A 16,104-nucleotide genomic window follows, 5' to 3' on the forward strand; every position below is an offset into this window, starting at 1 on the left:
AAAACACGTTCAAGTTCAGTTTTAAGAGTTCAAAAATCAATATTTGGTAGAATAACCCTATTTTTCAATCACAGTTTTCGTGCAACTTGGCATGTTCTCCTCCACCAGTCTTACACACTGCTTTTGTATAACTTATATATGCCTTTACTCCTGGTGCAAATATTCAAGCAGTTCAGTTTGGTTTGATGGCTTGTGATCATCCATCTTCCTCTTGATAATATTCCAGATATTTTCAATTTGGTAAAATCAGTGAACTCATTGTTTTTATGTGGTCTCTTATTTTTTTCCAGAGCTGTATATAACTGTATATGTTGACATTTTTGTCATGTTTTAGGTAGACTTAAATAAATAAATGAAAGAAATATGGGCCCTTTAACTATTAACTTATTGATATACCTGAAATTATGCAAATTGTTCTGGCACAATTTTTGACTGATGTACTTTCTTCATTTCTATTGCTCTACAGTGCAGTTTGAGGGCGCGGACTGGGAGCGCTCCTCACCTTCTCCAGATCGTCTTCGTGCCTCCAGAAGTCCGCTCATAGCAGGCAACATGAAGCTCCGCAAGCCCAGTGATCCTCACTCCATGATGGGGGAGCGTGTGGACCCCACCCTGCCCCTGGAGAAACAAGTGTGAGTATCAGTACAGTGTGAGCTTTTAGCCCCACTGTCACGTTCAGCACAGTATAGTCTAAATGTGTGGACTGTGGGCAGTGTGAGGTGATGAAAGCTGAAAATGGCAGTGGGGGATTTTTGGGAAATGACTTGATGATCTCATCTGCTTTGTGCTCTCCCATGCTCCTGGGAAGCCCAGCTCAGCATGGCGTTTTAGGAGCGTGTGTGCCTGTGTAAATGATTTATTGGTGTGGCGTGTGTATGGTTATGCTATTAGACAGGCCGCTGGAGTGTGTCTGGGCTGCAGCAGGAGCTTCGTCAGCTGTGGAGGACTCGTAATTGTCCTCCTCGTGTGGCTGTTCATGCAAAATGCTTTTTTGTGCTGCCATTTAAAGTGTGTGTGTGTGTGTGTTTCAGGTGGTATCACGGTGCTCTCTCCCGTTCGGATGCGGAGTCTCTGCTGACGTTGTGTAAGGAGTGCAGTTATCTGGTGAGGAACAGTGAGACCGGCCACTCGGAATACTCGCTGTCTCTCAGGTGCAGTATTTAATGACCATTCTGTTTTAACTACACATGTGCTGACCAGTCACATGGTGGTTAAAGCCCTTAAACCCTAATATTATGGTTCTTTAAAGGCTTTTCTCACAGCACGTAAACATTTGCAGAGACTTTAGTAGTGCTGTGCTTTAAATATATATATTTTGTTCTTATTTTCTTAGTTTCTGCAAGTAGACTGTACTGGAAATTTGCTCATTAGCTAGTGATGCAGTTAGCGTTAGTGTTGTAGTCAAGACAAAGTAGTCAAGACTAAGGGCCTTACCTTACACCCAGCACAAGGTGTGTCACAATGCTCATTGCTATCTTGCACCCCCGTCAATGTCTATTGTCATGCCTTGCACCTGTATCGTTTAAATAGCAACAGAGCTTACGATTATACCTATGCCGATGGACGTGGTGTTCTGAAAGTGAGGCATATTGCTATCTTGGCAATGGAAAAACATGTGCCCCACTGAACACTTAAAAAAAAACAACCTAACAAGTGAACAGTCAGACATTCATTGTTATCTTGGCAACGTAGGCGTGCTAAGACTTTTTTTTTTAATATTCAAATCTTGAGACCAAGACCCGACTCAAGTACTACAACACTAATTAACATAAATACAAAATGAGAGAGATAAACATAAACATAGACATACTCCTAAAAAAACACAAATTACAAACAGTGGCTAATTTCTGCTAATAAACTTAAACTTTTTTTCTAAATTCTAAAAAAAGTCAACATTGTGGTTTCATTCAGTTCTGCTCTATGGTATAAATACTAAATTGAGTATAATTTTGGCAAATTTGAGACCAGCGTGTGGGCTTTGTATGCAACATTAATTATTTGGCAGACCTGCCTCCTTCTTAAAGAACAAGCATCTCAGACTGCCTTGATTGAGTTGAAGCACAGCCTGAAGGATCAGAAGCAAAGTGAAATTTTTCCACTGTAGGCCCAGTTTGCCTAGTAACTGTAATGTCTCAGCAGTAAAAGTTCAATTTATGTACTTAATCATGAAATTCTAATCAAATTACTATCCAGGTTTTTGCCGCTAAATTGAGTCAACACATTCTCTATGGCATAGCTAGTGCAATGCATCTTGGCATGTTCGCCTCCACCAGTCCTAAACACTGCTTTTGAATAACTTTATGCCACTCCTGGTGCAAACATTCGAGCAGTTCAGCTTGGTTTGATGGCTTGTGATCTTCCATCTTCCTCTTGATTATATTCCAGAGGTTTTCAATTTGGTAAAATCAAAGAAACTCATCATTTTTAAGTGGTCTTTTATTTTTTTCCAGAGCTATATGTTAAAATCTGACATTGTGCTGTCCATATTTTTACAGTCCCATTTCTTACTCAGTAGCTACGACTTTCTCAATCACACAATGCTACCAGTGCTAGAAGGTGGAGCGTAGAGGGCTTCTTTATTCTTTCGTCTTTTTTTCCATCAACCCTCATTTCCATGTTGATGGTTCTCCCAATACTCTATCAGCCAGTGTGAAGGTGCTTATCTGGTCAAATCTCTCCCTCTAATTACAGTCTCGATCCATATCCCTTCACTCCAGTCCCCCTCCTTCCCTCTCTCGCTCCTTGTTTTTTTCCCCTGAGCTGTAATCAGGCAGGTGAATCACTCTACCACTTCACACAAGCCTTCCTGCCCTCGTGCTAATGAATATGAATGGCCTGCTGCAGCCCACACACGATCACCCACACTCCTTAAAAATTAAGCACACACTCTGTTCATTTACAGATGCTCCTCCAGCAGAGAGTAAACTTTGTGAGTAGCCATGTTTTGGGCTGAAACCAAAAAATATATATATTTGTCCTAAAGATAAATACTGAACACAGTTGTTTGCAGATGTTTAGTTTCATTTTGCCATTTTTTAACATTAAATAATTAAAAAAAGCAGCTTAAATGTATTTTCCTATTGCTTTTCATAGAAAAAACTGCCATTTAAAAATATTTATTGAACACTTAACATTTTTAATAACTCCGCAGACATGCCAAACAAAGTAGGGCTGCAACTAATAATTATTTTGTTAATCGACTAATCTGATAATTTTTTTTAGATTAGTCGATTAGTCAACTAAATTATAGAAATAGAATAATAGAAATAATCCTGCCATGTCCTCCATCTCTAATAACAAAAGAAACAGCTGAACATGAGATTTAAAAGACATTTAAATATCTAGGTGTTGTTTAAATGTGGAAAGTACTCATAATTAGTGAGTAAATACTTAATCTATTGAGTTTGGGCACTTTGTGAGACACAGACTGAGTTGAGTGTGCGGTAATGCAGTGCTGTTACAAATTAACGATTAGTCGACAATGCAATTTGCAGTCGACACATTTAATTAATCGACACTGTTGAGTATATCGACTAATTGTTGCAGTCCTACAACAAAGCACAGTGTTTACTTCAGCAGAGCTTTTTTAGTCATAAATGTACCTTAGCAATTCTATTTGTCATCCATTTTTCCTCAGCTGTGCAGCTCTAGTCATACATTTACCTCAGCAGGGCCATTCTAGTAAAATGTGAGTTGGGATTTGCACAGAGAAAGGCAGTCAGACTTTTGGTAAGGACTTTTGCTAACCTATGCTACGGATAGGTTAGTTCAGCTATTGTTACTCTCCTAGTGTGGGCCTGCCTCTGCTACTGAAGAAAAAAAAACTAACATTGGAGGAAACACTGCAAAATGACATTGACATTAGTGTCATGTCACTAATGCCATATGTTTGGTATAAATTATTCGTCAGTCCGTTTACTTACTCACATTTTTTAGCCAAATAGTTTTGGTTGCCTAATATTCTGTGCATCTGTAGTTACAGACATAGCTGATGATGTTCTTTTTATTTTGCTATGCTGGAGTGCTGACAGAAATTATGGCATAAATGGCAGCTTTAATATAAGTCTGCGTCTACATAAATAGTGACAGAAAAGCAAATTCCAAATGAAAAAACTGGAAAGCATTCAGTGTCCTTGAAAACGGGACCCAAAAGGTTTTCAATTTAGAACATTTTATGATGTTATAATAATGTATAAAGAACAAGATGGAAAAGCAATTTTCTTAATGGAGCATGAAGTGCAATGTAAAAAGGGAGTAAAAATGTTTCCATAAAGATCTTTAATGCCTGTGTGGTTGGTAATCGGTGCGTGTCTGTTCTGTCAGGAATATTCCCTCCTTTTCACTGTGTTTTGGTTCTCACATACTGTATTTAATGATGGGCTGTAAGCAGCCAGTTACAGCTCACCTCTCAGGCACTGTTTCTATAATTAGAAATCCTGAGGTGTAAACTGGGCTCTCTTAAAGGGGAGGTATAGCCTTACTCTAGTCTTTTTTGTGCATTTGGTCCTTTTGTCCCATTTTGCTGAATTTCATTTTATTCACAGACCAAAGCAGTGATGTAGAGTGCTTGTTAACTGTCCCTGAAGACTCCTGTTCTGCCAGTATAGAGCTTAGTCTGTGTTTTGGGATTTTTTAAAACATCAGCACTGCTTCTCGAGTGCTTTTTTTCCTGATGAAATTAGCTTCAACCCTGATTAGCTGGATGAGGTGTGTGTGAGCTTTAGGCTGGTGGAGGAATATACAGGAAATATATATCCAAGAGGAGGATTGGATTTGGACATCAAGTGCAGGTAAAGGGAACTTTGGACTGAGCAATTTAACATCTGCTACAACTTGTGACCAACAATCACTTATAAATGATTATATAAGTATAAGTATATAAGTTCAGTGTATTTTCCTGCTATTACAAAAAAAAAAAAACAGAAAACCTGTTGAATCAAAGAACATTTCTAGTCGAAAAGTGGGCAGATGTTCAGTTCTGTATTTGATCATATTTGGCTGTCTAGAACAGTACAGTAACAAATAAAAACTTGTTTGTATTTGTCTGTAATATGAATGTATCTGACCCTGAAATTGATACTGCACGATATTAGGAAAAAAGTGACATTGCAATATTCATCATAAATAAATGGATTTCTACCACAATTCACCAGATTTCACCACAAGTATGAAGTTAAATAAATTATATTAGCTGGATAGAAACCAAAATTAAATATGTGGTCAAAAGACGAATAACAAACTTTTTTTAGCAAGTTTTTATTCATTTTAAAACCATTTAAGACCATTGCATAAATTAAATGGCCTAAATTGATTTTCTGTCCTTCTCATTCTTTCTCATTGTCTGATAGAAATAATTAATTACTTTCTGAAATGTATTATTTCAAAAAACAGTATACATTGGGAAAATATAATCTGCAATAAATATTGGGCAGCAACAAAAGTTGACATTGCACATGAAACCTGATCTGACCATTTACTATATTCATGTCATCATCTGCCCACAAACGGGAAATGAGTCCAATCTAGTACCACATGTGACTTTACCCAGCTTTGAAGACAAAAAAATCAGATTTGCATCACATTTAAGGCAACTAAATAAATAAATATATTTAAGTCGCTTTAACCTGGTAATGTCTACTTAGCCTAAAACACAACAATTTATTTTAAGAAATGTTGTTTTTTAGGCACAGTACCCTAAAATTGCTGGGAAAATGGGTAAATCTTTTGAATTTTTTTTTTCTTTTTTTTCTGCTCCTCAGAAGCTGCCAGGGGTTCATGCACATGAAGTTCAGCCAGTCGAAGGACGGCAAGTACATCCTGGGCCAGAACAGCCCTCCCTTCAGCACCATCGCTGAAGTCATCCATTACTACACTACACACAAGCTGCCCATCCGAGGAGCTGAACACTTATCCCTGCTCTTCCCTGTGCTGGTACAGACCCTGTGATTGGCCGAGAGCACTGCGGGACTCGGTGCTAATGGCTAATTCACTGGATGAGGACTTTCAGATTGTTAACCAGTGTTTCAGATTGTTTTTGGACAAACTAATAACCTCTTATTTCCAAAATCAAACTTCATGAAGTCACGGTAAACTCGATGCTCCAAGTACCGGTTGGAGTAAAGCATCACAGCACAGCTCTTCATAAGCGTAGACTCGCACTGCAGTATTGACTGTCCAATAAGCTGTAATTTGTCTTTACAATGGCCTGTTGGCTGACTTTTCTTTTTTTTTTCTTGACTAGTTTGTGGCGTTGTTCATTCTTGGCCTTGATGTCCCTCTGGACAACTGGGGACTTTTATGGCCGCTGTAAAGGGGCTCTCCACAGCCCGTTTTATGATTACATGGCTAATAAACTCACCCTTTGATCCATATGGGACCTTTTCAGATCGTGTTGTTTGGTGAACTGGAAGCTGGACATCTATCGCAGCTATAGTTCTTGCTTGGTTGACCTGGTAGAACGTTTCAGTGTTGTTTGGGTATTTCTGTTCTAAGTAATTATTTTAGTTAATGAGAACGATCTTAAATCAGCCTTCAGCTGTATTTGCTGTTTTTTCTTTTTTATAATACTGATTCATGACTATCCGTAACGATGTGGCGTTTGAGAGATTCCCGAGAGGTTATTGGGATGAGTGTTATGAAAAGTGTTTTAGCTGCTACATTCAAACTGTTTTACATATTATGTAATAAACATTCTGGAGAAAATGTGCTGGAGATTGACTGTGCCTTCATTGTACATTACTAACCTGGCGGAAGTGTTACCTCATGTGATGGCTCATAGACACTCACACCTGTATAAGTTGTAAGGAGTTATCGTGTGAGTGAGGTTGAACACTGGCAAGAGCGCTAATGGAAAGACTTATCAGAGTGAATTATCAGAGTTTGGGTGATGTCTAATTGTGGGTATCAGGAGTATGGATATCATGGCTGTCCAATGAAAAACAAGTATATTCTTTTTTTTTTTTTTGATTTTTAGATCACTACATAATTTGAGCAGACAAACTGTCCCTTACCCTGTGCCAAAATGATGTCTTAATGGACCAATAGAAATGCATTAAAATGACCTCAAATAAACTCAGTTTATATTACCTTCAATTTAAAGTTTAGAAGTTTTTTTCTCTCTCCTGTAAAGCTGCTGTTTCAAAGTTACTTTTTTTTATTGGACAGTGACTATATGTCTATCAGGTAGAGCTTTGTCCGGGCCCAAAAGATCTGACCCGAACTGGTGTTGTGTCGAAATCCGACTCCCCGCAGGATCTGGCTCCCCTTCACGAGCAGATTTTTTAGCACAACACCGCCCGCTGTAAAACTGCTGGAGTGGGAACAGCGCTTATAAATAAATTATCAAACACGAAAACAAAGGGAAGTCTATCAGTAATTTTTATTTGTTTTAGTTAGTTTTATAAACACACAGTACAGTTCCAGTTAGTTCCCTTTTTTTAACTTTTAACTACCGTTTTTATTAGTTTCAGTTACAAAAATGTTTTTTTACTTTCAGCTTTTGTTATTTTATTCGCTTTGGTTAACTATAATACTTGGTTACTTAGCTATACTGTAATTATCACAACATATATTTAAATAAAATAAAAATAGCATTAAAAAACAGATGCCTGCCTCTCAGACTATTTTCTGGAGCCTGACCTCGGTTCGGGTTGGACCTCGGGTCGGGTCGGGTTTGGGCAGAGAATCTAAGCTCTAATATCAGGAATCATCATGCAAACCGCCTCTAGCAGAAATTAAATCCACATGCAATGCAAGGCTTCAATGGGACATGGCAAAGTCTTGGTTCCTAGTTGCTGGTTCCTGTCCCATGACATTTGGCTCACCAACTTCAGCCTAATACTAAAGCACTTGAATCACTGGTTTATGATATAAAAGTAAAAAAGCTCAGCAGAGAAAAGCTTATTAGCATGCACACTTAGTTGCATGTCCCTTACAACAGCAGTTAAAACAGTAAGAACTGATGCTTTTGCTGTTTTTTAACCTGTGAAATGTTATTCGTTTTTTTATTACCACAAACAAACCATGCCCCTCTCAAGGACAGTTGTACACATGCATTTTTTGACAAGCAAAAGGGTTCTGAGAACTTCGGAAGTGAAATGACATGTTAAATGTTGAATATAAAGATAGCAGCTCATTCGTGTACAGTCCTGAAATATTCCCCCTACTTTAACACCCATATTTAAACTGGAAGAATGTAAAACTGCTTTCCAGCATTATGATCTAACAGCTTTTGTCGGCTCAAACCAGCAGGAGAGCTGTAAAAGCAGTTGGAAACAAATCCCAGGCAGGATTTTTACTTTCAGGACCTACTCTGCATACAAAGAACAGTTACAGGAGAAATCTTTAGTGAAATGATAATGAGTACAAACTTTTGTTAAATACAGTGCTTTTAACTGATGCTCTCAACAGGCTTACAATGCTAGCGATAGGGGGACAAAGTGTTGGGCTGGGTGTTGCCACCCTGAAATTAAATCACGATAAGTCAACTGATGAGCAAAAGGCATATGCCATTTATTAAATGGTGCTCTTCATTTTAATGTAGAATTCATGCATTTCTACTGAATTAATTTTGCAATCTGTTCACTTATCATCTTATCGTGACTTAATTTCAAGATTGCGCCGTCCGGAGAACAACCTCAAGGTACTGAGTGTATAAACAGTGTTTTTAATAAACTACCTATGCACTTTTAAAGCTCTCAGTGGCTGGTTTTAAATGTCCGGGCCCTCATAATTCTACGATAAAGTGTGGAGCTACTTTGAGCTTATTTATGGTGTAAAAAATAGCGATTTCTTAGCATGGGCAACACTATGCCCTTATTACTAGCGTTATAAGCCTGTAAGCCTGTTGGAAGAATCAGCTGTAATACAGCAAGTGCTGTATTTCAAAATTCTGTGTCCGAATGGAGGTGGGCTATTCTCCAAAAGTTTGAATTCATTATCATGTTTCACTACACCACACTGGATTTCTCCTTTAAGCAAACTAATTGATCCTTAAACCTTAGACAGCAATCTGAAACTGGGAGAAGTGATGCAACAGAGTGCTTATTACCAGTACTGATCAGGGCCGTTTCAAGACATTTTGGGGCTCAAGCATAATAGACCCCACCACATATAATTAGACTTTCTCTGTCTTGGTAAAAAAATTGAATACTGTTATAATAAATAACATCAGATCAAGTGTAATTCAAACAAAGCAAAGCAGTGGTATAAAACACTATAACCACCATCTTTACTGAAATGTTATATTGTTTGTTGTTTGACCAAGATTGAGGCGAGGCTAAAAATGGGAGGCAAAACCTCAGTTCAAACGAGTAAGGACATGTAAAGTTAATTATTATTTATATTATCAAATATAAAGGATTGGTTGAGCATTTAGTGTGTTGTTTCCATGACCTGAAAGTGAAATTAATGTCAGTTGGTCAGCAGCTTTATTTGTTCATTGTTAAAGACAGTGAACAGGTTGTATGGTTTGTATGGATACTGCTGAACATGTTCCAGTCTGGTTATATTCTACTGTCTGCAAGTAGTGGGAGGGCCCCCTTGAAGATGATTTTTATAATAATAATGTTGTTATTCTTTCCTGCATTGAGCATCACAGAATTTAGACAGCCTCTCACACAGCTTCTCGTTGCATTCAATTCATAATCAGTCGTTGTCTGGAGGCCCTCAGCCAGCTTGGTTAATTGCTGGATTTGCCGGTTCTGTTTTCCTATTTTCCTATAGCTAGCTAAAGACCCACAGGTCTTTAGGTTGTTGGTGTGTGATGTGTGCTGTAAAGCACTACACACTTGCAGTGTTTTAAGATCTAACAGTGAATTCAATCACTACATAATTACCACAAGCCAACCAACCATTTCCTTACACAGCAGAGTTGAACCCATAAGCCTAAATCGCTTTAAAATAGCTTTTGTTTAAATGTTATCTCTGCAATGATGCAAAGGCTAATTTTCATTAGCCAGGCAATGGGAATTTGCCTTTTCAGGTACAATCAAGCCACCAGTATTGTTATTTTAGGGGGTATGTTATGGCTGTTTGAGGCTCCAAACAGTCATCTAATCAAATATTATTAAACTGAGTCTGTTTTTGATTACTACTGGAGCCTGTTATAGCTTAGCTAAATGATTCTTGTGAGGGTAGAACATGCTCCAGTTCTCCCACAGAGAGGCCCTTAACATCAGCGGAGGAGTCTGCTCAATTAGTCACCAACACAAATTTAATATTAGCGCTATGTGGCATTACATCACTGTTCTACACAGTCCTGTTTCAGTGGGGATGTTGTAAAACAGCCAGCGTCTGCTAGGAGTGCTGTTATTAGCTTAATTGTGTTTCTAGCATATGTTTCACATCCATTAATGTATTTTAATTAATCAATGTAAAGACGTTTGTATTTTTAATACATTTCCCTTAACAGTCAGTAAGCCTGTAAGAGCTGTAGACATGTGCGTAGCATTAGGAGTCTTTATATAACTGTAACCCTGGATGTTTTATGTATTTTCCTGTTTATAATAATTAATTATGAGAAAGTTGAGATTCTGCTGAAGTCAGCAGATAAGGGAAGTTTGAGAGCTGGCTGAGTGTGTGGGTTTGTTTAAGTGGGGAAAGGGATGCTTCCTCTGTGTAATGTAGAAATGAGCAGAAATTCTGAACAGCCTGTCAGCCCACAAGAAAAGAAACGTATGGGCTTGTGTATTTTTGTACATTTTTGGCCTTTTTATACATTTACATATTAATCAATCAATCAACCTTTATTTTTACTTGGGAAAACATTGAGGGTGATCCTTATTTACAATGTTGCTGAGCATTTGCCTCATCAAAGGGATTGAAAACATTTAATAAGAAGTTAGAAATAATAAGAAGAAGAATAAAAAAGTAAAAAAAAAAAAAAAGAAATACTAAATACTAGATGCCCTGTGCTGACTGACATCACCCTAGGAGTTATGAATGGGAAGAGCGCCATCTACCCACCTAGAGAGACCAAGGCCAGTTGTGTTCTCTCAGGGCTCTGGCAGCTGATGGCAAGCTGTATGACCGGGATTCAAACCAGCAATCTCCCGATCATAGTGACAGCTCTAAAGACCCCTGGATCACTCAAAGCCCCCGAACTAATCCAGATTATGAAGGAACACATAAGGAATCATGTAGTAAATTAAACGTGTTAAACAAACCAAAATACTCTGTGAAGCATTTAGGTGCTCTTATCTGGGTGTCGTTAACTTCTGCTTTCTGAGGCTGGTAACTCTGATTAACTTATTTAGCTTCATTTTTTTGCTTCTGAGTTTTGGCATATTTTTCACGGGTGGGCGGGGCTGAGAAGTCCCCTTATCTTCATAATTTTCATTGGTAGGTCTCAGACAGGGTTCAGGGTACCCACCAATCCAAAATCAGGTGACCAATGGAGATTTAAGGAGTACGCCTTTTTCTAAGCCCCGCCCACCCGTGAAAACTGTGCCAAAACTCAGAAACAAAAAGATGAAGCAGAAGCAAACGAGAGATTCCAGAAATCTTTAACAGACAAATCCACAAAAACACAAATTAAAGCAAAGACTGGCAACACACAAACTGAAATTATTTATATATATTTGCTATTTTTTTTTCTCTTTTGAATCTGCAACATACACTTTTTCCTTTTGATTCTTAAAATTTTGATTGTGCAATTTTTTTTTTTTCATAAACGTTTTGGCACAAAATTCACTCCATACAAATTGGACAAGAATCACAAGACCAGATGTGATTGAATTTGTTATGGTTTAAAGCAAGAATAAAACACAATTTCAAAGAATAGCTAAATATGACTAAATGTTTTATATTATTCAGTGAAGGCGTATGTGCAGCTTGTACTGCATATAAATATATATTTTTTATCTATTCACATTTAGCTCCAGTCTTCCTCCATTCATTGTGATGTTTCAGACACACTGCAAGCGGGGGACAGCACAATGGTTGTGGGACTTGATGTGTCCATGCTTTTCTCATTACAGCCCACGCTTGCTTTTCCCTTCATTAAGCACCTGTGTGTGTGTGTGTGTGTGTGCCTGCATGTGTTGGCCTGCCATTATTTCGGTATTGCTGAAGTGAAGCATTCTGGGATTGCTTTTATTACGCTGCCAAATGAAACAGCAGAGACTGATTACTGGTGTGACAGAGAGGGAAAAAAAGCAAACCACCTCACTCTTCTACCTCCTGAATGTGTATTCTGCTGGGAGACGTGTGTGTGCGTGTGTGTGTGTGTGGGTGTTAAAATGCCTGATGTGTGGCCCTGATTTCAATGGAAACATTTATGCAGTTAAGCTTGTTTTTTTTTGACTATTTTTCTTTTAAAATCATTTTTCATGGAACAGTGTTTGTCTTTGTGTGTGTGTCTGTGTGCGCATGTGTGTATGCATGCATGTGGAACTGGGTAGTCGGATGCATATTCAGCTGTCAATCACAATTTGGGCAGTGTGTGCGCATACAAGTATATAAATATATAAATCAGCTGTTGCTAATTTATCGGATGCGCTGTGACAAAATGACACCTGCGATCTGTGTGGAGCCTGAGGCAGATTCACCCTCGAGAAACACACACACACACACACACACAGGTTTGTTTTTATATCTTCTCAGGACATGGGGGTAATACATAAGCTGATACGACTGATATGACACATCATAGGAAAGGAAATAGTTATCTTGTCCCATAACTTTTGCCATGCTAAAAAGTAAATCCGAAAATTTTCAAAAACTTTGAAAGTATCCTCAAGTGCAGTCACAAAGACCATCAAAACATTATGAAGGAACTGGCTCTCATCAGGACCACCCCTGAAAATGGAAATGGAAAAGAGCTACCTCTGTTCCACAGAATAAGTTTATCAGAGTTGACAGCCTCAAAAATCACAAGTTAATAGCTTAACTCCAGATAAGAGTACCTAAATGCTTCACAGAGTATTTTGGTTTGTTTAACACTTTTAATTTACAACATGATTCCTTATGTGTTCATTCATAGTCTGGATAACTTTAGCAATTATTTATAATGTAAGGGAAAAAAGAAAACATTAAATAAGAAGGTGTATTCAAACTTTTGACTGGTACTGTACAACCAAATGTTAAAAATAATCGTTATTATATATGTGTCTTTAATTTCTAAATAGTTAATAGAATTGTTTTGTTAAATCTCTTTATTTACTACCTAATTTTGAAAAAATTAAGCCCCCAAATGCGTATGCACCTGAATGGAGGTATTTAAAATATAATTGCTGTTTAATTTTTTTATCATTTTTATCTTTTTTTTTTGTTTACTACATAATTGGAAAAGGCAAACTGTCCCTCACACTGTGCCAAAATTTCTTGATAAACAGACCAATAGAAATACTTTAAAATGACCTGAAATAACATGTTTTTACATTGACTTCTATTGAAAGTTTAGAGGTTTTTTTCTCTCTCCTGTAAAGTTGCTGTTCTGGAGATAACTGTTTTTCATTGGGCAGCTACAAGCTATATGCATAATACATGAAGTGCATCTAGTTTTTACCCCTTTCTGCAATGTATTGGTCCTGTAGTTCAGGCCTGATTCTCCTCTGTTTTCCAACTAAATAAACACACGCTGCATCCATATGTATATATACAGTATGTACTGCATGAACACATGCATGAACATGAGCTTTTCACACACTAAGCTATAGCCTTCACCCATCAGCCCGAGACACAGGTGTTCCTCATCAACTATTTTTTTTACTTGCCAATGAGCTAGTGAAGGACTACGGCTCTATAGTGCTTTACAGCTGCTCACAAAACACACATATGCATACATCATAAATCATAGAAGAAGGGGGGTTGGCAACTGGACCATAATCGTGGGCTAAAGACGTTGTTGCATTCTACAGAACGGAATTACAAACAAGTGTGGGCAGCGCAACATCTGTTAAAAAGAAAAGCCACTACAGGTCTAGCGCCTCTGCTAATTGGTTATAGTAGGAGGTGTAGCTCCATCCACTATCCTTTGTTTTAATGACCAAACAGCTTCATTCCATCTCATCGTTCAATTCTAAATTGTTTTTCCATTTCCAGTGTCTAATCATTGTAAAAAAAAAAGCGGGGAATGAAGTGATTGAAAGAGATCAGTTGGAAGAGACCAGTTGTCTGCAGGAGCTTTATGTTTATTACATGGAGTAGCTGAGTTTTAATTACATTTGCTGTACATACTCAGTATCCAGTAGAATAGCATGTGGTTACCTAATACATCTTTTCGAACACACACCAATAATGGCCCAGTGCTCTATTTACATAAAAGTATTATTAAAACTGAGTTTTACAGTTTTTACAAGTGGTACAAACTGTATTTCACAGTCGAATAAATACACAATGAAGGCAGCCTGAGGCACATTTCGTCTGGGAGAAAAGGCTTGCTTACTGATCATCACTGCAAAAATCAACGGCAAAAACTAGACAAAATATATATAAATTCGGATGTATGTGCTTATATTATGTAAAAAAAACTGCCAATGGGTTAAACATTTTCTTAGTCAGATTTCTTAAAATAAGCAAATGCAGTCTCAAAATGGGTGGAATAAGACTTAAATTAAGGGAAAATGTACTGATTTTTGGCTTAAATTTGGACACAAGAATCAGAATAACTTGCCTGGTGACGTTTTGTGCTTATTTTGAGTTTAAATTACTTAAAGGGAAAATTCTATGTAAGACTGATTAATCATTAATCATTATTTCTAACAATTTCTACAATGCTTAGTAAGACAAACAATCTTATCAGGTAAAAAAATTCAAAATAATATTACTTGCTAAGATTTAGTTTTTTGCGGTGTTGCTCCGCCTCTGCTCTCCTTTGCACATGTGCAAATATGCAAATATGGGCACTTCTAGAATAGAACAGAATTGAATTAGACTAATGCTCTACGATTTCCATAGTAATTTCTATTAACTTACAAAGTGGCTTTACAGTAAATGATAGGTGTTTCTGATAAAATGGCCACAGGCATACTGTACACACACAAACATCCTGTAACTCATACACACATGCAAGTATTGCCACAAATGTGCCACATACGTGCACACGTGTCTTTTCACCCCAGACTGACACTCTAATCTGTCAGGCATGCCTCACCCACCCACACACACACACACACACACACATACAGATGCAGATAATCTGAGAAGGGCTCAGTCTGGACAGGTGTGTCTGCTTGCCTGTAACCAGAGATAGCCCCCAGCTGCCACAGCTGAAAAGAATGGAGTTTATGTGTGTGGGGGTTAGGAGGGGGGGGCACCCAACATGCCAAAGCTGTCTACAGTGTCATTCATTAAGTGAAAGCCCCCCGTGATATCACCAGATATCCAACAATGAATACACTGCTAATCTGGCCTGTAATTAGGCTCTTTACTTGTCGTGGAGTAATTATGCTGTCCTGATTCTTTATTCCAATTGATTGATTCTTCTTCACTTCTATGCTGAAGCTCTGAGATAAAAGCTGCTGCGTGACCGATAGGGCCCTGCGTGAGACAATGCGTGTGATATTACACATTTCTCACATCTCTCAGACACTGACAGCCATTTTAGTAGGCGCTGCTATACCGAGGCCTGGTCTGTCTTTTTGTTTTATTGAAGGGCAATTATGATGGAATAATAATAAATGAATAATGTGATTAGCAGTCATGCCAGTCTTAAATTATTATTATTAAAATCATCATTATTAAAAGCTGTTAAATATACAGTATAACATGAGCAGTGCAACATGTACCTGTATATCTGCTTTAATTGACCACAGTAACTTCTCACTGCAAAAACTAGGATGACAATCTGCTTTTGGATTAATATTAATACATCGTGATCTTATTGTCTATTTTTCTACATTTTTAATTTATCTTTATTCATTTATTTTTGTATCATTGTATTTATATATATATATAATTATGATGTATTTATTTTTGTTAATATGTGTGAATATGTATGAATATATACACATTTAGACATGTGTGTGTTGTAATGTTTATGTGGAGAGAGAGCCAAGGTCCGTTGTAGGGGGATATTCATGTCACCTTGGGGAGGGCTGTAAGGGGTTAATGGCATTTTAAGTTATACATTTGTGTATGGGTTTTATTTTTATTTTTTGTGGT

General features: G+C 37.6%; 1 protein-coding gene across 3 annotated transcripts in view; it reads left to right on the forward strand.

Annotated features, from left to right (window-relative positions):
* Window positions 1-6,706, forward strand: part of shdb (Src homology 2 domain containing transforming protein D, b) — a 41,261-nt gene extending 34,555 nt beyond the window's left edge. For all 3 annotated transcript variants that reach the window (XM_007233272.4, XM_015601292.3, XM_007233273.4), the window contains 3 exons: window positions 467-632; window positions 1,032-1,151; window positions 5,760-6,706. In XM_007233272.4, the coding sequence (XP_007233334.2) occupies window positions 467-632; window positions 1,032-1,151; window positions 5,760-5,946 (473 nt within the window). In that variant the 3' untranslated portion in view covers window positions 5,947-6,706. The remainder of the gene's footprint in view (window positions 1-466; window positions 633-1,031; window positions 1,152-5,759) is intronic.
* Window positions 6,707-16,104: the final 9,398 nt, after the last annotated feature.

This window comes from Astyanax mexicanus, chromosome 16 (genome assembly GCF_023375975.1).
Source record: "Astyanax mexicanus isolate ESR-SI-001 chromosome 16, AstMex3_surface, whole genome shotgun sequence".
NCBI classification, from domain to species: Eukaryota; Metazoa; Chordata; class Actinopteri; order Characiformes; family Acestrorhamphidae; genus Astyanax; species Astyanax mexicanus.